At 46.2% G+C, this 20,948-nt stretch overlaps 1 protein-coding gene across 42 annotated transcripts in view; it reads left to right on the plus strand.

Annotated features, from left to right (window-relative positions):
* The window catches only part of CEP164 (centrosomal protein 164), a 70,601-nt gene that overhangs the window by 7,052 nt on the left and 42,601 nt on the right, over positions 1-20,948 (plus strand). For 30 of the 42 annotated variants that reach the window (XR_014070046.1, XR_014070045.1, XR_014070056.1 and 27 more), the window contains exons 2-5: positions 1,257-1,359; positions 5,096-5,207; positions 14,284-14,488; positions 17,011-18,666. Coding sequence is in view for 25 of the 42 variants with exons in the window: in XM_081546488.1 (XP_081402614.1) it covers positions 1,278-1,359; positions 5,096-5,207; positions 14,284-14,488; positions 17,011-18,666 (2,055 nt within the window). In the remaining 17 variants the exon portion in view is untranslated. The remainder of the gene's footprint in view (positions 1-1,256; positions 1,360-5,095; positions 5,208-14,283; positions 14,489-17,010; positions 18,667-20,948) is intronic. The other 12 variants (XR_014070057.1, XR_014070061.1, XR_014070059.1 and 9 more) reach the window with 2 other exon arrangements.

Raw genomic sequence — 20,948 nt, forward strand, 5'->3', positions numbered from 1 at the left:
GTGTAATCATCAGTTCCAGGCTTAAAGAAAAAAAAGTGTTTTAGGTGCCTAGGAATAAGGAATGTAGGGAAAAAAAGGTGTTGGTCCTTTCTTCCTCCTTGAGAATTTCAGACCCCTATCTCCTCTTCGAGAGCCCCAGACACCCTTCTCCTCCTCAGGAACCCCGGGGTTCCTATCAACCTGCCTAGGAATTGATTCTCTCACGTTAAACCTAACATCACATCGTCCCTTGTGTCTGTCCCTTTTTCTCCATTCCCACTGCTTCTGCCCTAGTTTAAGCCCTCATCATCTTTTCTGGGGACTGTAGCCTCTTTAGTGATTTTCCTGACGCTAGTCTCTCATTTCTCCAATTCGCCAGGCCAATCCTGCCAAAGTTCTCATCTTGAAAAGAAAGGCCACTCTGTGCCGCTTTCTTCCACCAAAGCCCTCAGTGACTCCCTTCTGCTACAGGGCTGAGTCGAGGCCCTTCAGCATCATCCACCAAGCTCTCCGTGACCATGACCGGGCCTGGCCTCCCCGCGGTCCCTGCCATGCACACTGGCATTGGCACTGCATAATGCCTTGCCTCAAAGACTGTTCCCTCTGCCTGGGTTCTTCCCTCTGCTCTCAGAACTCTTGTCAGCCTTCTGTACCCGGTTCCTTCACAAAGTCTTTCTTCATCCCTGCACTGGGAGTGTGTGACTTCTTTCTTAATACTCCCCGGAGCAGGATTTTTTTTTCTCTTCTGCCTCCTACTTCTGGTGAAGCTGTGTGCCTGCCTCCACTAGACTGTAAGCCTCCTGAGGACCTCACTGAATGTCAGTGGGAATGTGCATATAGGGCCACATGTTGAGACAGCCTGAGCGCACGGGGGGCATTGGTGTATGGAGGTGCGTGTGCTGCTAGTTATTTTGGTGTCTCACTAGGGTTTTCTAGCAGGGGTCGTAGACTGTTAGTTGTTACTCGTCTTTGTGGGCAAATGTATGAAGTCAAACCCTTGAGGGAGCTGGGTTTCCAGAACTTTTGTGGTCCATGGCGTCTTCAGCAAGGCTTTGGGGGAGTTGTGTCTCCAGGAACTTTCCCGGATACAGAGCCTATAAGGCCTGTAAGTCCTGAGCTGTTGGTCCCCTGCTCCACTCTCCCCAGTATCTGGAAAAACCTCCTTTCTGGCCCAGCTGGGCTGCAGGGGCTGGGCTGCCCAGGTGCCCCAAGACCAGCTCCAACTTCTCCCCTTCTAAGCTGGGGCACTGATTTTTCTCTTTGGGTCGGGGATCTAGGCGTTGGAGCCCAGACTGATCATGGCCGGCAGACCCATCCGCATAGGAGACCAGCTGGTTCTGGAGGAAGACTATGATGAGAGCTACATCCCCAGCGAGCACGGTGAGAGGCCCCGGGGATGTCGTGATAGTTCTGTGAGGGCATTGTTTCTGATTTAATTTTCGTCCTTCTAATGCAGAGGAGGGAACGTGCACGGGGCTGCTCAGTTTATTTGGGTTAGATCTGGGGCTGGCAAACTATAGCCCATGGGCCTCACCTGGCCTGTAGCTTGCTTTTGTAAAGTTTTATTAGAAAATGGCTACGTTTTCTATGTTTATGTGTCGTTTATGGCTGCTTTCACACTGTAGGGGCAGTATTGAGTCGTTGTGACAAGAGACTGCACAGCCCACAGAGCCTAAAATATTTACGGTTTGGTCTTTTATGGAAAAAGTTTGGTGACCTTGGGTCAGATCAGTGATTAATTTTAAATGAAAATATGGTAGAAGATATCATAAAATCCAGTATGTCCTGAGGCTAGGGGAAACTCAGTTTCTTAAAGTGTGTTAGTCACTCAGTCTGTCCAACTCTTTGCCACCCATGGACTGTAGCCCTCCAGGCTCCTCTGTCCTGAAATTTTCCAGGCAAAAATATTGGAGTGGGTTTCCATGCCCTCCTCCAGGGGATCTTCTTCCCAACCCAGGGATTGAACCCAGGTCTCTTGCATTGCAGGTGGACTCTTTACAGTCTGAGCCGCCAGGAAGTGGTTGTGTTTTTTTAAAACAATAATAGCATTATTAGTAACAATAGTAACAAAATTTATTGAGTGCTACCATGTGCCAGTCTCTCTACAAAAGAACTTTACATGTTATTTCCTTTTCAACCCTCATAGCAACTCCATGAGTGAGGCACTATTATTATCCCATTTTACAGGTGAGGAAACCAAGGCACCAAAAGGTTAAGTCACTTCTCAATAGTCACACAGTTTACTACAGGGCAGTAAGGATCCATACCCAGGTCTTCTAGCTTCAGGGCCTTCACTGTGAAACACGATGCTATTTTGATGGGTGAAGATTTCTTTGAATTTCTCCTGGGTTGCAGACCTGGACACACAGATTTTGCTTACAGTTCAGATGGTTTGTGAGCCAGTTTGGGGGAAGAACTGTTGTGTCTGTGGATCCCACATTAGGCTAGGATCTGATTTGTTATATAGCATAGGATTATTGTTTGCTTGCCTTGTAGAAATTTAAATTAAAACGAATTTTTTTTTGCCACTCTGTGTGGCACATGGGATCTTAGCTCCCAACCAAGGACCAAACCTGTACCCCCTGCAATGGAAGCACGAAGTCTTAACCGCAGGACAGCCAGGGGGGTCCCGCCATGTAGAAATTTTAAAATTTGTGTTAAATTTATAAGTCAGTTCTCATATGGGCCCTGAATTTTGATCACAGTTAGAAAGCTGCCCTGTTCTCAGGTTTTCCTCAGGCTTGTCTTCACACTGTTCACTGAATAGCTCATCCTCACCCACTGGTTGAGTGCCACACATGTGTATGAGGGTCTGCTTTCTTTTTTTATTTCTTTGAGGTTGTCTGTTCATACAGAGCTGTGCTCTGAATTACTGAGGCTCAGTTATAAGCCTTCCAGTATCTAGTAAGGCTGAAATGCCCTTCTTTTTTTAAAGTTTTCTTGGTTATCTTATCTGCTTTATCTCCCCATGAACTTTATAATAACTCTGTCTTTCTGGGGAGGGCTGTGTATTGGGGGACTGTTAGCTGGAAAAAAATAGAGAAAATTGTGTTAAATTCATGAATGAGCCTGCAGAGGATTGCCATCTCTGTGCAGTTATGCACCCAGGTCAACCTGGGGGTTCCTATCAAAGAACATCTATTCCTTTCTGTTTGCATCTTTTTTTTTTGTTTTCTTCAGGGGTGACTGGACGTTTTCTTCATTTTGATTTTGCACATTTCTTGCTCGGTTTCTTTTTTTGGGGGGTGGGGGCTATGCTGTGTGGCATGTGGGATCTTAGTTCCTCAACCAGGGATTGAACCTGCATCTCCTGCTTTGAAAGTGTGGAGTCTTAACCACTTTTCCATCAGGGAAGTCCCCTCAGTTTATTTCTTAAATATTTTATTCTTTTTGGTTTGCCATTGTGAAAGAGGTCTAACTTTTTTTCAGGATTTTTATTAAAAAACCTCTCTTCTGCTCAGTCACGTGCAGACATCCTGAGTTCGAGCCCCTGTTTTCTGTTCCTGGGCTTGCTGCTGCTTCCTAGTCTGCCTCCCTGCTTCTCCTCCGCCTCCAGTCTGTGCTCCACTTAGCGCCAGAGTAAACTCACAGTGTGAAGCAGATCCTATCAGGGCTCTGCTTTTCATAATCTTCCATATAATCTTGTATTGTACTCAGCACAGCGCCCTTAGTGGGATGTGCAGGACTCTGTATGACCCGGCTCTGCCACCTGGCCATGCTGACTCAGTGCCTGTCTCCCACCCCCCCACTAGTCACGTGGCCTTGCTGACCATTCCCAGACAGGTCAGGCTGCTACATGTTGCAGGCCCTTTGCACCTGCTTTTCTGCCCGAGTGCTCTTTTCTCAGTGTTGTGCACGCCTGGCTCCTTTGTTTCCCACAGAATTAGTTAAGCGTCACCATTCTGAGAGATTTTTGGACCACTCATTCTAAAGAGTGCCCCTCCACCTCGACACTCTCAGTCTCGTACCTCACTTACTGCCTTCATTACGTTTATCAGAAGCTTTAATTCCTTGTATATTTATCTGTTTATGTCGTCACTGGCTGTTTCTTCTACCAGCATGTAAGCTCCATAAGGACAGAGGCCATTTCTCTTGTAGTCTTGGCACATGGTGACTGGCACATAGAAGGCACTCAGAAGATATTTGTGAAATTAGTGAACACATAGTCCTTGGCTAGCTACATTTCAGCTGGGTTTTTTTTTTGCCTTTCTTAGTCCCTGGGTATGTCAGCCTCCAAAGTCCTCCACTGAGATGACCCATAAAGTGAAAGTCATTCAGTTGTGTCTGACTCGCTGCAACCCCATGGACTATAGAGTTCATGGAATTCTCCAGGCCAGAATACTGGAGTGGGTAGCCTTTCCCTTCTCCAGGGGATCTTCCCAAACCAGGGATTGAACCCAGGTCTCCCACATTGCAGGCGGATTCTTTACCAGCTGAGCCACAAGGGAAGCCCAAGAATACTGGAGTGGGTAGCCTATCCCTTCTCCAGGGGATCTTCCTGACCCAAGAATCAAATCGGGGTCTCCTGCATTGCAGGCAGATTCTTTACCAACTGGGCTACCAGGGAAACCCCAAAGGGACAGGATAAAGGGTAGAGGTGAACAGCCAGATGAAGAGGTACATAGGGCGAGACCTAAGAGGGCCCCAGGTGCAGGAGCTCCTGTCCCGGTGGAGCTGGGATATGCCACTCTCCTGGCACGTGGAAGTGTCGGGAGCTCTCTGAACCCGAGTTTAGGGATTTTTATGGAGGCTTCATCATGTAGGTATGATCGCCTACTAACTCATCTTATAGCCCATCCCTAGAGAATGGGGGCAGTGAGACCGAAAGTTCCAAGCTTCTAATCATGACTGGTCTTTCTGGTGACCAGGTCACACCCAGGAGCCCACCCAGAGTTGCCTCACTGGGACAGAAGACCCTCGCATCACTCAGAAAATTCCACAAGATGTAGGAGCTCAGTGTCAGGAACTGGAGCCAGAGACCAAATATTAGCTGGAACGGGCAGAGACCAATATATCTCTCTCATTACTTCCCAAGACTGACTTTGATTTTTCCTTCTTTGTACCCCCCCTCACCCCCACCTCTCTCACCTTGCCACCCTCCTGCCCCTCCTTGCAGAAATTCTTGAATTTGCCAGAGAGATTGGTATTGATCCCATAAAGGAACCAGAGCTGATGTGGCTGGCGCGGGAAGGCATTGTGGCCCCACTGCCTGTGGAGTGGAAACCATGGTGAGTTCAGCGTGGGTGCAGCCCTCTGCCTTGGCCTGTGTGGCGGAGGGAGGAGATCAACTTTAACTGGCCACATTTTTTTCTTTTAATGTTCATTTTTATTGATTTATGTGGCTGTATCAGGTCTTAGTTATGGATCTTTAATCTTAGTTGTGACATGTGGGATCTGGTTCCTTGACCAGGGGTTGAACCTGGGCCCCCTGCATTGGGAGCATGGAGTCTTAGCCCCTGGACCACCAGGGAAATCCTTTGGCCACCTTTTGAAGCCTGTAGTGCATAGAATTGGGAACAGCAGTGGGCCATGCCTCTGCTGGGCTGCCTGATGCTTTGGACAAGAGCCCAGATCACCTTTCTCTTTTTTCCCAAAGAAAGGCAATGCTAAAGAATGTTCAAACTACTGCACAATTACACTCATTTCATATGCTAGCAAAGTAATGCTCAAAATTCTCCAAGCTACGCTTCAACAGTACATGAACCAAGAACTTCCACATGTTCAAACTGGATTTAGAAAAGGCAGAGGAACCAGAGATCAAATTGCTAACATCTGTTGGATCATAGAAAAGGCAAGGGAATTCCAGAAAATACATCTACTTCATTGACTACACTAAAACCTTTGACTGTGTTGATCACAAAAAACTGTGGAAAATTCTTAAAGAGATGGGAATACCAGACTACCTTACCTGCCTCCTGAGAAACCTGTGTGCAGTTCAAGAAACAACAGTTAGAACTGGACATGGAACTATGGACTGGTTCCAAATAGGAAAAGGAGTACGTCAAGGCTGTATATTGTCACCGTGCTGGTTCAACTTACATGCACAGTACATCATGTGAAATGCTGGGCTGGATGAAGCACAAGCTGGCATCAAGATTGCCCGGAGAAATATCAATAACCTCAGATATGCAGATGATACCACTCTTATGGCAGAAAGCGAAAAGGAACTAAACAGCCTCTTGATGAAAGTGAAAGAGGAGAGTGAGAAAGCTTGCTTGAAATTCAACATTCAAAAAAAGATCATGCCATCCGGTCCCATCAGTTCAGTTCAGTCACTCAGTCGTGTCTGACCCTTTGTGACCCCGTGGACTGCAGCACGCCAGTCCTCCCTGTCCATCACCAACTCCTGGAGCTTACTCAAACTCATGTCCATTGCATTGGTAATGCTATCCAACCATCTCATCCTCTGTTGACCCCTTCTCCTCCCGCCTTCAATCTTCCCCAGCATCAGGGTCTTTTCCAATGAGTCACTTCTTCGCATCAGGTGACCAGAGTATTGGAGCTTCAGCTTCAGCATCAGTCCTTCCAATGAATATTCAGGACTAATTTCCTTTAGGATTGACTGGTTTGATCTCCTTGCAGTCCATGGGACTCTCAACACCACAGTTCAGGAGCATCAGTTCTTCGGCACTCAGCTTTCTTTATAGTCCAGCTCTCACATCCATACATGACTACTGGAAAAACCATAACTTTGACTAGATGGACCTTTGTCGGCAAAGTAATGTCTCTGCTTTTTAATATGCTGTGTAGGTTGGTCATAGCTTTTCTTCCAAGGAGCAAGCATCTTTTAATTTCATGGCTGCAATCACCATCTGCAGTAATGGTGTTTTTTTGGAGGCAAAAAAACAGTCTCTCACGGTTTCCATTGTTTCCCTCTCTGTTTGCCATGAAGTGATGGGACCAGATGCCATGATCTTAGTTTTCTGAATATTGAGTTTTAAGCCAGTTTTTTCACTCTCATCAAGAGACTCTTTAGTTCTTCACTTTCTGCCATAAGGGTGGTGTCATCTGCATATCTGAGGTTATTGATATTTCTCCCAGCAATCTTGATTCCAGCTTGTGCTTCATCCAGCCTGGCATTTCAAATGATGTGCTCTGCATACAAGTTAAATAAGCAGGGTGACAGTATGCAGCCTTGATGTACTCCTTTCCCAATTTGGAACCAGTCTGTTGTTCCATGTCCAGTTACAACTGTTGCTTCTCAACCTACATACAGATTTCTCAGGAGGCAGGTCAGGTGGTCTGGCATTCCTATCTCTTTAAGAATTTTCCACAGTTTGTTGTGATTCACACAGTCAAAGGCTTTGGCATAGTCAATAAAGCAAAAGTAGATGTTTTTCTGGAACTCTCTTGCTTTTTCGATGATCCAGCAGATGCTGGTCCCATCACTTCATGGTAAATAGATGAGGAAACAATGGAAACAGTGAGAGACTATTTTCTTGGGTTCCAAAATCACTGCAGATGGTGACTGCACCCAAGAAATTAAAAGATGCTTGCTCCTTGGAAGAAAAGCTATGCCAAATCTCAACAGCGTGTTAAAAAGAAGAGACATTACTTTGCTGACAAAGGTCCATGTAGTCAAAGCTATGGTTTTTCCAGTAGTCACATACAGGTGTGAGAGTTGGACCATAAAGAAGGCTGAGGGCTGAAGAATTGATACTTTCGAACTGTGACGTTGGAGAAGAACTGTGATGTTGGAGAGTCCCGTGGATTGCAAGGAGATCAAACAAGTCAATCCTAAAGAAAATCAACCCTGAATATTCACTGGAAGGACTGATGCTGAAGCTCCCATACTCTGGCCACCTGATGTGAAAAACTGATTCATGAGAAAAGACCCTGATGCTGGGAAAGACTGAAGGCAGGAGGAGAACGGGCAACAGAGAATGAGATGGCTGGATGGCATCACTGATTCAATGGACATGAATATCAGCAAACTCTGAGAGATGGTGAAGGACAGGGAAGCCTGGTGTGCTGCAGTCCATGGAGTTGCAGAGTCGGACATGACTGAGCAACTGAAAAACAGCAACCAGGTTACCTTTCTGGTCCCCGGAGGGTCTCAGCACAGACTTCCAGGGTCCCAGGATCTCAGCTGCTGCCCTGCAACAAGCTCTCGAGCACCACCATCTGTTTCAGACACACGGAGGAGGTGTCATTGTTATTCTTTGCAGACTGAGATGGAGAGTAACGATACTGGGGCCTCTTCAGTGTGTCCAAAGTGGATGCTGGTGCTCCAGAGGTTTGTGGTGTGACGACACAGACGGGTAGCAGTTTCTGTCTCCCTGGACAGCCCAACCCTGAACTTGTGTGACCTGTTCATGAATGGGTCCATGTTTCTAGTTTCAGTTTGAGCTCTGAATTGTGAGAAGCAGGCATTCACTAGGTCATCTTGGGTGAACAAAGGTTGACGGTGAGGATCAGACTGGCTGAGGTGGGGCAGCCACTGCCATCCACCTCTGTCTCCCCCCTCCCCCCACCCACCAGGATTGTCACTCTTGGAGACCCAGCTCTGTCTTCCTCATGGACACAGAGCTCTCTCCATGCTGCCTCCCTACAGTAAGTGCCTCGAGTTTCTTTCGTACTGAAGAATGGGATTTCCTGTTTGTCCCACACTAGCCCTCGGATGTCCCGGGGGGGTCGTGTCTTCTGCTGGGATCGTGCAGTTGTGTGTACAAGGTGTGATTATTCTCCTCTTTCCTGAACCACTGAATGCATTGGCCATGCTTCAAAATGACTGCAACTGTAGCCTCACTCATCTGTGCCTCAGAGACCTAATCCTTCCAGCTGCTTCTTGCATGGCAGGTTCCCTGTTCTCTGGACCTGTTTAGCCGCCTTTCCTTGGACCTTCTCCAGTTCATGACATCTTTCTTGTAGGAAAGCCGTCAGCACTGCACATGGTATTCCAGGTGCTGAGGCCTCATGGTTGTATTTGTAGGGTAGTGGTTTCTGTTGGGCTCCAGTATGCATCGTGTTCGCCACATTTGCCTCATCATTAATCTCTCTATTCTTTTTCTTTATTTTTTTTAATGTATTATTTGGCTGTGCTGGGGCTTAGTTGCGGCACACGGGCTCTTTAGTCTTCACTGGGGCACACGGGATCTTTATTGCTGCGTGCGAACTCTTAGTTGTGGCAAGTGGGGTCTAGTTCCCTGACCAGGAATCGAACCCAGGCCTCCCGCACTGGGAGCATGGAGTCTTAGCCAGTGGACCACCAGGGAAGTCCCAGATCTGAAATACTCTCACCACAGAAAATAAATGGTGATTATGGAGGTAGTAGACGTGTTAACTAACCCTGCTGTGGTAATCATTTCATAGTAAAGAAGTTTATCAAATCATCATGCTGTGTACTGAAAAAATTATCTCATTTCTATTTCCTACTTAGAAAAAAAAGAAACCTATGCATGTGTGTCCTCTTCACCCTTACACCCAGTCCCGTGAGTAATGGCTGTCACTTGGGGAATTCCCTCCAGGTCTGGATTCTCTGTTGTCTTCCACTGGTCTGTTTTGTCTACCTTACACAAATACCATGCTGTCTGGGTTACTGTAGCTTTATTATAAATCTTAATATTGTTTAGAGTAAATCCTGCAACTTTGTTCTCCATTTTCAAAGTTGTATTCCAGGTCCCTTGCATTTCTGTATGAATTTTAGAATCAGCTTGTCAATTTCTATAAAAAGTCCTGTTCAGGGTTTTGACTGAAATTGCACTAAATCTATAAATCAGTTTGAGAGGACTGACATCTTAAACAATATTGAGTCTTCCAACCCATGAACATAGTCTGTTTCCATTTATTTAGGCTTTCTTTAATATTGCTAAGAAATCTTTTATAGTTTTTAGTTTACACATCTTGCCTATATTTTGTCAGATTTATCTCCTTTTTTGATGCTTCTGGTATCTTGTATTTATTTTTGTTATTGAAGTATAGTTGATTTATGATGTATTAATTCTGTACAGCAAAGTGATTCAGTTATAAATATACAGCCATTCTTTTTCGTATTCTTTTCCATTATGTTTATAGATGTTATCTTTTAAAATGTCAATTTCCAAGTGTTGGTTGCATTCATATAAAATAAAATTGGTTTTTGTATACTGATCTTCTAGCCTGCAACCTTGCTAAACTTATGTTAGTTCTAGTAGCTTTTTTTTTTGTAGATTCTATAGAATTTTCTACATAGATAGTATGTCTTCTGGGAATGAAGACATTTTTTCATCTTCTTTTCTAACCTGGATACCTTATATTTCTATTTCTTGCCTTATTGCACTGACTGGAACCTTTAATACAGTTGAATAGAAATGGTGACGATGAACATTTTAGGCTTATTTCTGATCTTAAGGGGAAACATTCCCCTTAAGTCTTTCACCATTAAGTGTGATGATAGCCAGTATTAAGTGTAGGGTTTTCTAAATGTCCTGTGTCAGGATGAAGAAGTTCCCCTGTATTCCTAGCTTGCTGAGAATGGATTGCATTCAAAATCCGAAATGGATTTTTAATTTTGTCAAATATTTTTTTCTACATCTATATATGCATCTGCATATACAGAAGAAGCATGGTTTTTCTATATTGGTCTATTAATACGGTCAGTTATATTGATTGGCTTTCAATTGTTAGACCGACCTTACTTTCTAGGGGTAAACTGCTTGATAATGATTACATATTATTGGATTTCATTTATTAAAATTTTGTTAAGTATCTTTTCTCCAAAATAATAGCTTGAAGGAGATGAGGTAGAGTTGGGTATTTTTTAAATTATTGATTTCCAATTTTATTTGTTCATTATATCTATTCTTTGTTACATGCTGTTACAGAATTCTCTTCTGGTTCAGTAATTGATCCTGCTTACCTAAATGTTTTATGTGTGCTTGATAAGAATGTGGTCTCTCATTTTTTAGATTGAAGTATAGTGATTTACAGTTTTGTGTTAGTTTCTGGTATACAGCAAAATGATTCAGTTATATATATATGTGTGTGTATGTACATTTATATATATATAAGAAATATTTTTTTATGTTCTTTTCCATTATGGTTTACTACAGAATATTGAATACAGTTCCTTGAACTAAGCAGTAGGACCTTATATCTGTTAATACCAAACTCCTGATTTGTCCTTCCCCATCCCCTTTGGTAACCATAAGTTTGTCTCCTATGTCTCTGACTCTCTTTCTGTTTCTTAAATGTCCTTTTTATCAAGCATGCTAAGTGTGTTGATCTTCCTGTGTCCCGAGTGATTGTTGTCTGGTCTCACTCTTCCCCACCCAGGGGCTGATCTGGGGCCCTAACTGTGAAAGTGCTGAATTCTACCCACTGGACCACAAGGGAATCTCCTGTTCTTACTCTTGAATAATGGTTTAGTTGAGTACAGATTTGTCAAACAGCCCTTTGACAATATTGTATATTGTATACCGTTGTCTTCTGTCTGGTGGGCTAATAAGACATGTTTTTTGGTTTTATTAGTTGCTCCTCTGTAGGTAATCGATTTTTCCCCCCTCTGGTTGTTTTCATTATTTTGTTTTTAATCTTTGGTGTCCTGTAATTTCACTACAATATATCTAGGTGTGGACTCACTTTTATTTACTGTATACAGGAATTGGAATGCTTTCTTACTCTGAGGACTCATGTCTCTTCAATTTTGAAAACTTCTCAACCATTATCACTTTCTTTTCTAGAACTCTTACTATAAATGTATTAGACTTAGTTATTTTTATCCACCATGTCTCTTAACTTCTGTTTCATATTTTAAAAATGACTTTATAATTTTCTTTAGCATATATATTTCCCAATTCACTATTTGTTTCTTCTGTGTCAAATCTGCTGCTTAATCAATGTGTTCTTTTTTTTTATGTGTTTGTTTTGAATTTAATGACTATGAATTCCTACAAATTCTCTTATGTTCTTTTCTTTTTTTAATTTTATTTTTCCTTTTGGCTGCAGTGGGTCTTTGTTGTGGCGTGCCAGCTTCTCTAGTTGTGGTGTGTGGGATCTTAGTTCCCTGACCAGGGATTGAGCCCAGGCTCCCCCGGCATTAGGAGCGTGGAGTCTTAACCACTGGACCACCAGGGAAGTCCCCTTATGTTCTTTTCAATATGTGTAGGTTTATTTATTTATTTTTAAAGAGTTCTGTTCTTTCATTATAGATTCTCTTCCTTTTATCCATCCAATAATTTTCAGTATTGTTATTTTTAGTCTTCTTCTGGTTGTTCTACTCTCAGTTCTTCTTTTCATTGTGTTACTGATTTTCCCTCATGGTGAAGTGTTTCCTCACATGGTTTGTAATTATTTATTGTGCATTTTGTGAATTCATTTTCTGCAGAGGTTATTTTCTGTGAGTGTCTCATTCCTGGGTTGTTGAGTAGCCTTACAGTGGTTTCTGCCAAGGATTTTTTAGTGCCTTAGGACTAAATTTTTACATTAATTTCCCAGACCTGGCATTTTCTTACCACATTTTGAACTCTATCTACATATGTCTTGGGGTTTCAGTTTTTCATTAAATTTTATTTTCCCCACCTAGAACCTGGAGTGGGTGATGTGCTTCCTTGCTACTTCCATGGCCCACTAGGTCCTTTTATTCATGGAGAGAACAGCCTGAAGAGCCCCAGATATATCTAGGGTCTCAGTTTTAGTTTCCAAACATATGGCGCCCTGAGGCCACATTTTGTTCTAGGTTGGCATTTAAACTCAAGTTCCGTGGGCCTATATCCAGGGCAGATCCCGACCTTGACCTGTCAGTTGATGCACTTATTACTCAGATTTCATGCTTGCTTTCTGTTTCTGACCTCTGAGAATTTCTCTTTCTGTTGGCTATGTTAATAACGCTGCTGTGAACATTCAAACCTGTTTGAATTCCTGCTTTCAATTTTTTTGAGTGTACACCCAGAGGTAGAATTGCTGGTTTATATGGTAATTCAGATTTTTAATGTAGTGCTATATCTTTAAAATTTTAAATTTATTTTTATTTTTGATTGTACTGGGTCTTCGTTGCTGTGCGCAGGCGTCCTTTGGTTTCGGAGAGCATGGGCTACTCTCTAGCTGCGGTGCACAGGCTTCTCATTGTGGTGGCTTCTCTTGTTGCGGAGCATGGGCTTTAGGGCGCATGGGCTTCAGTAGTTGTGGCACACGGGCTTAGTTGTTCTGTGACATGTGAGATCTTCCTGGACCAGGGATTGAACCTGTGTCCCCTGCATTGGCAGGCAGATTCTTAACCACTGGACCGCCAGGGAAATTCGGTAATTCTAACTTTTTGAGGAACTGTCACGCTGTTGTTCACTTTGGCTATTCCATTTTACCGTCCCAGCAGTAGTGTACAAGAGTTTCAGTTTCTCTACATCCTCGCCTGCACTTGTTATTTTCTGCTCTTTTGATAATATTTGTGTTTTGAGAACTATTGATAATAGTTGTGTTAATGGGTGTGAAGTGATATTTCATGGTGGGTTTAGTTTTCATTTCCCTAATGTTGAGTGATGCTGAACACCTTCTCATGTGCTTCTTGGCCAAGACAAGGTCAAGTTTCATAAGGAGCCTGATTAGAATTGTATTGGATTTATATATTAATTTGAGGATTATTGTCATGTTTACAGACTTGAATCCTATTCAGGAACATGGGTTGTTTCGCCAATTGTTTCCCCTCCCCCTGAATTTTCAGTAAAACTTTATGAAAGTCTTGCACACACTGTGTTTATTCCTGAGTATTTTATCTTTCACATTGCTATTGTGATGGGTTTTTTCCCATTAGCTGTCCTAATGGATTACTGATAATGGTGGATGGGATGAATGACTTATTTTAGACTTATTTTAGCCATATTGAAACAGATTCTTGAGGCCCACCTTCTACATTATTTTCTTTTACTGTTGATTGGCCCCACTAACGTGGATTGTTGCCTCTTATGTATTTAGAGTCTTTTGCAAAATCAGAGCTTTCACAACGTATCTTTTTTCTTTAGATCATTTATGAAAATATTAAGCAAGGTCTATCCTAGAATTTACCTCTAAGACATCATAGCATTTGTATTTATCCATCTAAAACCAAGTTTATTCCTACTGTAGTCTAGCATGAATTCTCAGGAACCAAAATGATTGAACATCTCGATATGAGAAGTCCTTAATATCCTAATTGTTTGTTTCTATCTAGCCTAACTCCTTATTCTTAGCCAAATCTAGCCAATTTTGTGTTAATTTTTCTCTTCCTCCTCCTCTCTCCCTCTTTCCCTCTTTCCACAATTCTTCCCTCTTCTCTGCTTCCTTGCTATTTTTCTTTTTTCCTATGTAGCTTTGGACCTGAGCAGGGACTAACTTGTGACCTCTGCTCATCCCCAGCCAGGACATCACAGGTGATATTTACTATTTCAACTTTGCCAACGGGCAGTCCACGTGGGACCACCCCTGTGATGAACACTATCGGAACTTGGTGATCCAAGAGCGGGGCAAGCTGTCAACTCCTGGGGCCACTAAGAAGAAAGAAAAGAAAAAGAAAAAGGAAAAGAAAGACAAGAAGGATAAGGAGACCTCCAAGAGTTCCCTGGTGAGTTAGTGGGTGCCAGCTCCCAGAGAGACCAGGCCTGAATCCTGAGGGGGTATTGGGAACTTTTAGCTGTTTACAGCTGGGAGATTAAGACCAACAACAATAATATAGTAATTTTGTGATGGTACATCATCTGAATTATACCTGTTTTCTGGCAGATTTTCCTTTTAGCTTCTAGAACCAGTGCTTACTATTGCTAAGCAATTTCTGCCCCGCTCTCTGTTGGGAGGCATATATAATATAATAGGGTTAGTGAGCGAGCGCCCGACTGAGGACGGTGATTTGCAGTGGTCTGAGAACTGATGCCTCTCTGGAGAGGCGGGTTACAGGGAGCAGTCAGCGGAGGCCAGAGAGCCTAAAGGAGCAAGCGCCTCCCCTCTCCTTTCCAAGCCAGGCCTGCCCCGTGTGGATTCATTATGTGTCTCAGTGGTGCGAATTCCTGGAAATCTGATGGGCCATAATTCAGTTTTCAGAACACCAGTGCCTTCAACATCCAGAAAGAAAAGTTTGAGGCTTTTTTATCTGCTCCCATGGATGGTCTTTGCTACCGGTGTCCTTGGTTCATGGTGGAAACCGACGTTTGCAGTGCCCTCATCTTGTTTCCCAAGCAGCTTTTTTACTCAAAAGTTGAAAATGCTCTTTCCCGTTATTGTCTTGTGTGCCTCCTCCAGGTACGAGGCAGGTGAGCCACATTGAGGAGAGGGAGGGGCTTGGGAACCCAGTTCAGCCAGGCGGGAAGCGCTGGGAATACCTTTTCAACCCTCTCAGTGGTCGAGTTGATTTGCTCTCTTATTTATGGCCTTTATTTCCCACCGGTGCCTGATGCTTACTTCTCAGCAAAAATTCCTCCATTTACCTTCCTTCCCAGGGTGTCAGTTCTGATGTTGGATGGTTGCTGACAAAGTTGTCCTTTTTATCATTTCCAAGCTCTACGGATATGCCTCCCCCATACCCTCCACCCCCACCCCATATTACTAGTCATGGTTCTAAGAAATAAGATAGCAAACCGATTTCTTCCGGTGGAGAAAAGAGGACATGTCATTTCCAAAGAGGTTGAATTTTCTAATGGCATGTATTTACAAGGTAAAAGATGGATAATGGGCTTCTCACTAATCCCAGACTATTTTAGTTTTTTTTTTTTTTTGGCCACGAGGTGTATGGGATCTTATTTCCCTGACCAGGGATGGAACCCACTCCCCTTGCACTGGAAGTGTGGAGTCTTAACCACTGGACCACTGGGGAATTCCTGCCAGGACCTATTTTAGATGACAGTTGGCACCTGGGTAGTCTCTGACATGACTGCAGGTGAGAGAGGGAATAAAGTGAGGGTTCTGTGTTGGAGAGTTGGGTAATAGACCTGGTGCTGGGTATTTGACTGAGTTCCTGGAGCTCCCTGTTACAAAGGATTCCTCTTGTGGTTCAGGAGCTTAGGGCAAGTGAACCGGCCTGGGCTGCCAGTCTGGATCTTAGGGCTCAGGACAGGTGCCTGAAACCTGAGTTTGTTTGGGGGCAGGCCTGACCAAGTGGCTGATCTGGGTTCAGGTGGTTTGGGCTCACTGGAGGAGAGCTAGGTGGAGTTTAGTGTGAATATTTGAAGAATGTGGTTGATCTTTTAGGAATTTTTTTTTTTCTTTCTTTCTTTATGGCTGCATTAGGTCTTCGTTGCTGCACGTGGGCGCTCTTGGGGGCTCCTCTTCGTTACAGTGTATAAGCCTCTCTTTGTGGTGGCTTCTCTAGTTGTGGCATGCAGGTTCAGTAGTTGGCGATGCACAGGCTTAGTTGCTCTGTGCCATGTGGGATCTTACTGGACCAGGGATTGAACCCATGTCCCCTGCATTGGCAGACGTCTTCTTAACCACTGGACCATCAGGGAAGTCCCTAGGGGTTTTTTTCTACCCCAAGATTCCCTGACTGTGTGGACCTCTCTTGAGCAGCACCAGCTCATTTGGTGGAAGACCTAGTCTGAGTGTTCAAGGCTCAGCTCACTGCCATGTTTCCCCTCTTCCCTCCCTTCTTAGATTATTTCTGATAGTCCTTGATAAGAATGGTGGATTTTTATGAAATTAAACAGTCACAGAATTGAGAGCTTGATGGTACCTCCAGGATAACCTAGTTGGAGATTTTTAGACTTTTTGTTAGTAGTGACACCATCTTCATATCAGTTCCTCTGTGGAGGGCCAGTGTCTAAAGAAGCAGAGCTGCTCTGGTTGAACCTGGGAGTGGGGGTCTGGGCATTGCTCCTTCCCCATCACATACCGACTATGGTGGCCCCAAGGTGCCATGCGGAGCAAGGTTCCTGAGCCATGGATCTAGTCAAGTCTCTTCTTTGTAGACAAGGAACCTAGAGCCCAGAAAACACCAAAGCCCAAGGGAATATTTAGCTTTTCTTCCCTCTTTGGTTTGTGTTTTTACTTTGAATGGAGGGTGGGTTTCTGCTAAGGGTTTGCCAGCTGCTACGGTAGCCAGTAGAAGTCAGCAGTGCTTTGTCTTCGTTTTCTCTGCCTGTTTATATACCCATCTAGGAAACACAGCCTGAGCAGGGCCTTCTGCCTTCTTCCTCCTTTCTCCGTGGCCCGTCCCCTCTCCCAGCACCTGGGCTGGCTGATCTGGACCTAGACCGAGAGATGCAGGCTAGAACCGAGGGCTCTTTTAAGAAAGGGAAGAGCCTGTGTGTGCTGGGTGACACCCCCAGGCCTCTCACGGGCTCCCTGCCCAGCAAGCTGCAGCCGCTCTTCAAAGGCCAAGCTTCCCAAGCCCACCAGATCTTTGCCGACGTGGAGAAAATCTTAGGCAGGGCCCCAGCCCACTGCAGGACAGAATTAGGTGACCAGCAGGATCTGGAGAAACCCCAGCCGCTGACAGAAAAAATCTACCTGGGGTTTTCAGACCCCGAAATAGAAGAGCTGGAGATGAGGACCAGACAGCTGAAACCTGGCGCTCTGGGCCCTGACCACATGGGGCCCTTCCAGAACAGGCAGGATGTGTTAGAGAGCAACACGCAGGCCTCTGTCCACGCGAAGCTTTCGGGGACCCTCAAGGGCCCGCAGCTGAGAAGGGAGGAGCACAGGCATGATGTAGCCAAACGGAGCTCCACTGGCCCTGGGGGAGACAAGGGCCAGAGCCCCGTTCCCTCACCATCCCCTGAGGAGGCCCCCTCGCTGTCCCCTTGTTCTTCTGACCCCATGCTGCTTACCGGGAAGAGCAAGTTGTTCTTGTTAGACAGCAGCCCAGCTGAAGACCAGAGCTGGCAGGGCGTTTCTGGGGAAACGAGGAGCTTGGGCAGAGGCAGGAGGAGAAGAGAGCCCCCAGGACTGTGGGTGGGACAGGTCTCCAAGCTTGTCCACAAGGACACCTCCAGGGGCGGCAAGGAAACCGAGCCCGATGACCTTGAGGCTCCAGGGGCCTCAGCTGGAGGTCCACCCCAGGGGCTGTTGCTAATACCCCCTGATACCCTGGCCTCAGAACCAGCCCAGAGCGCCCCTGCAGAGAGTGCTCCTGGGGGGCCTCCTGCCATTGAGAGCCCACCCCCAGGCTCTCCAGAGCCCCCGCAAGAGGACAAGAGGCCGAGTGGGTGTGAGCCTGACTTGGAGAGCAGCAGCAGCAGCCTGGCCTCTTGCCTTGGCTCCAAGGTCCTGGGGGAGGTGACCAATTTCCCATGGGACCTGCAGAGCCCACGAGGATCTGAGTGGGGCATGGGTGAGTCAGGCCCCGGGCCCACAGAGCAGCACCCCAGCACCTTCCTGGCGCCCCAGCTGCTCCCCATGCAGAGCTCCGCTGAGGAGCAGTCAGAGAGCGAAGACTACTCTGAGGACCAGAGGTTCTACCAGCACATCCTGCAGATGGTCAAGATCTCCAGGCGGCTGGAGGGCCTGGGGCTGCCTGAGAGCGCGCAGGAGATGCCGGGCCAAGACCTGGCCAGCATGATCTGCTGCCTGGCTGCCGAGTCTTCCAGGCTGTCTAGCGAGGGCGAGCACGAGGCCGTCAGAGCCACAGACTCCGGGCTTCTGCCTTGGGGGCCGGAGCTGCGGGAGCGTCCTCCAGAAGTGGACGTTGCCCTGGCTGCGCAGGAGGCCTCTCGTCTCCGGCCAGGCAGCAGCCCCCTCAGGCAGGGGCTGGTCGAGCTGAGTTCCAGCAGAGGGCTTGCGGCAGAGCCAGGCAAGATGCAGCTTCTCGACCAGGTAGGCTTTTCAGAGAGCATCACAGCCTTCAGGCCCAGTGAACTTGGCAGGGAGGGAGCAGGTTGTGCTGACAACCTTAACCCAGCCATCAGGTCAGCTTTCCTGTTGTCTGTCCTTGGTGACCAGGGAAGCCCCTAGCCACCCGGGATGGCCATCTTGTGGGATGACATGCATTTCCTGTTTCTTCTACCTCATCACCTACAAGATGGGGGTGGAGGATATCTAGACTTCCCTTCCCTTGATCTAACTGTACTTCGCTTGCTCTGAAGATGATCAGTTTTGAGGATGAGTAAGGTGGCACTGATCATGGCATTCACGCAAGATGTAGGTACTGTTCCAGGATTTGGGAAGCCTTCCCCATCAGCTGATAGAATAGAGAGGTCCTCCCAAGTAGACACCCTGCCCCCAGCCTCTGAACTTAGTCCCTTCTCAGAATCACACAGAATTAGTGAGTTACAGTGCCTAGGGTCACGGAGACTCAGACAGGACTGAAGTGACTTAGCACAGAGAGTTAATACTGTCCTGAGGCTATGATGTGCTCAGTCGCTCAGTTATGTCCGACTCTTTGCGATGGATCCCATGGGCTGTAGCCCTCTGTCCATGGATTTTTCCCGCTAAGAATACTGGAGTGGGTTGCCATTCCCTACTCCTGACCCAGGGATCGAACCTGAGCTTCTCACGTCTCCTGCACTGACAGGCAGGTTCTTTACCACTAGCGCCACCTGAGAAGAGAGGCTGAAGCCTGGACTCTTTCTGCTGCTCAGTGGCTGCTTCTGCTCCTTCCTTCCCAGGGTCTCCAGAACCATGTGAATAGCCTGTGTCAGGCTTGCACAGACCACTTCCTCCCCTAGTGGGATCTACCAAAGAGTGGGCTTGCCCTGTCACTCGGGGCCCTTTGTCCCTTTAAAGAGTCACCATCTTCTTCATTCAGAAGTCAAATAGGATCACAGACCACGGGGTTTATCTGCATTTCCCTGGCTTCTTTTGCTATTGCCCAGCTGTGGGTTTACCCAGTTGTTACCTCAGTTCCTAATTGCTGGCATGCCTGGGTTCTCCGTTAGTTCTAATAACCCCTGTAGCACTATGAACAGCAGGTAAGCTGCAGATTATCCTGCAAGTTTTAATTAGCCCAATGGCGGCAAGTTTATCTGCTCTGAAGGACAATGCCGCACACAGCTCTTAGCCAGAGTTAATGGCCATCTATAGAAGCTGATCGGCTAGGAGCCAGGGATGTATAATTTCCCTACTAACCGCTGATGTGGTAAAGGCTTGGGAGAACAAAGCCCTCAGCGGGCACGTCTCCCTCCCTCAGGCCCCCAGCATGTTCGCAAATTAGCCATGTCAGGAGTCGGTAATTTTCCATAGATACAGTGTGGGGAGAATTTTGCTCGCTGGTGGGCTGGGCGGCCGGGAGGAGCCGGCCAGGTTTGGTCACAGTGCACTGAAGAGCAGCTCTCCTGGGCTCCTTTTCTGCCACAGCCAGGGGTCAGTGTGAGATCCTGGCTTAGACACTGCCCTGCTGCTCATATCTACTCCTGTGGTTGCTGGCCCCGCGATTTGGGGGCAGGAGAGCCTTGTGGTGACGGTTTACAATGAGCTCCTCAAAATCCATTTCTCAAATTTAAAATGTGTATAAAACAAAATTTCCATTCCTCTCTAATCCCACAGTGACTGAAGAGAGAAAGGGGAACCCGAGGGGGTCAAGATGAGAGGTTCAGATGGCCTGTCTTCTTACCTGCGGCCAGGCCTGAGGCCAGACCATTGGGTGGGTTCCAGACACAACTGGGGTAGCCTGGAGCATGCACACACATGCGCTGGGGGAACCTGGACCACACACACATGGACTGGGGTAGTCTGGACCATGCACACGTGTACTGGGGTAGTCTGGGCCAGGCACACATGCTTCTTACATTCAGTATCTCATTTGAATGTCTCAGCAGACCTTAAGTAGCATGCACATATCGTCTCTGACTGGCAGATGAGTAAACCGAGAACCCAAGATTCTGTGAGTGGCCCAAGTCTCACAAATTCTGCCATCTCTCTGGTGTCTCTCCCCAGTCCTCACTGGCATGAAGCCCGCCATCCCGAGAACAGGAAAGAGGAGTGGCTGCTGTAGTCCTCTGGCTGAGCTCTCTCCAGCTCCTTTGCTCCTCAGTGGAGAGCACAAAGATAGTTCTTCTTCTGTTGCACACATGTTTTTTTCTTTTACTTTTTTTTGGCCATGCAGTGTGGCATGTGGGACCTTAGTTTCCCTAGCAGGAATTGAACCCATGCCCCCTGCA

The sequence above is a fragment of the Giraffa tippelskirchi genome, chromosome 11 (genome assembly GCF_054371585.1).
Source record: "Giraffa tippelskirchi isolate mGirTip1 chromosome 11, T2T-mGirTip1v1.2.pri, whole genome shotgun sequence".
Taxonomy (NCBI): domain Eukaryota; kingdom Metazoa; phylum Chordata; class Mammalia; order Artiodactyla; family Giraffidae; genus Giraffa; species Giraffa tippelskirchi.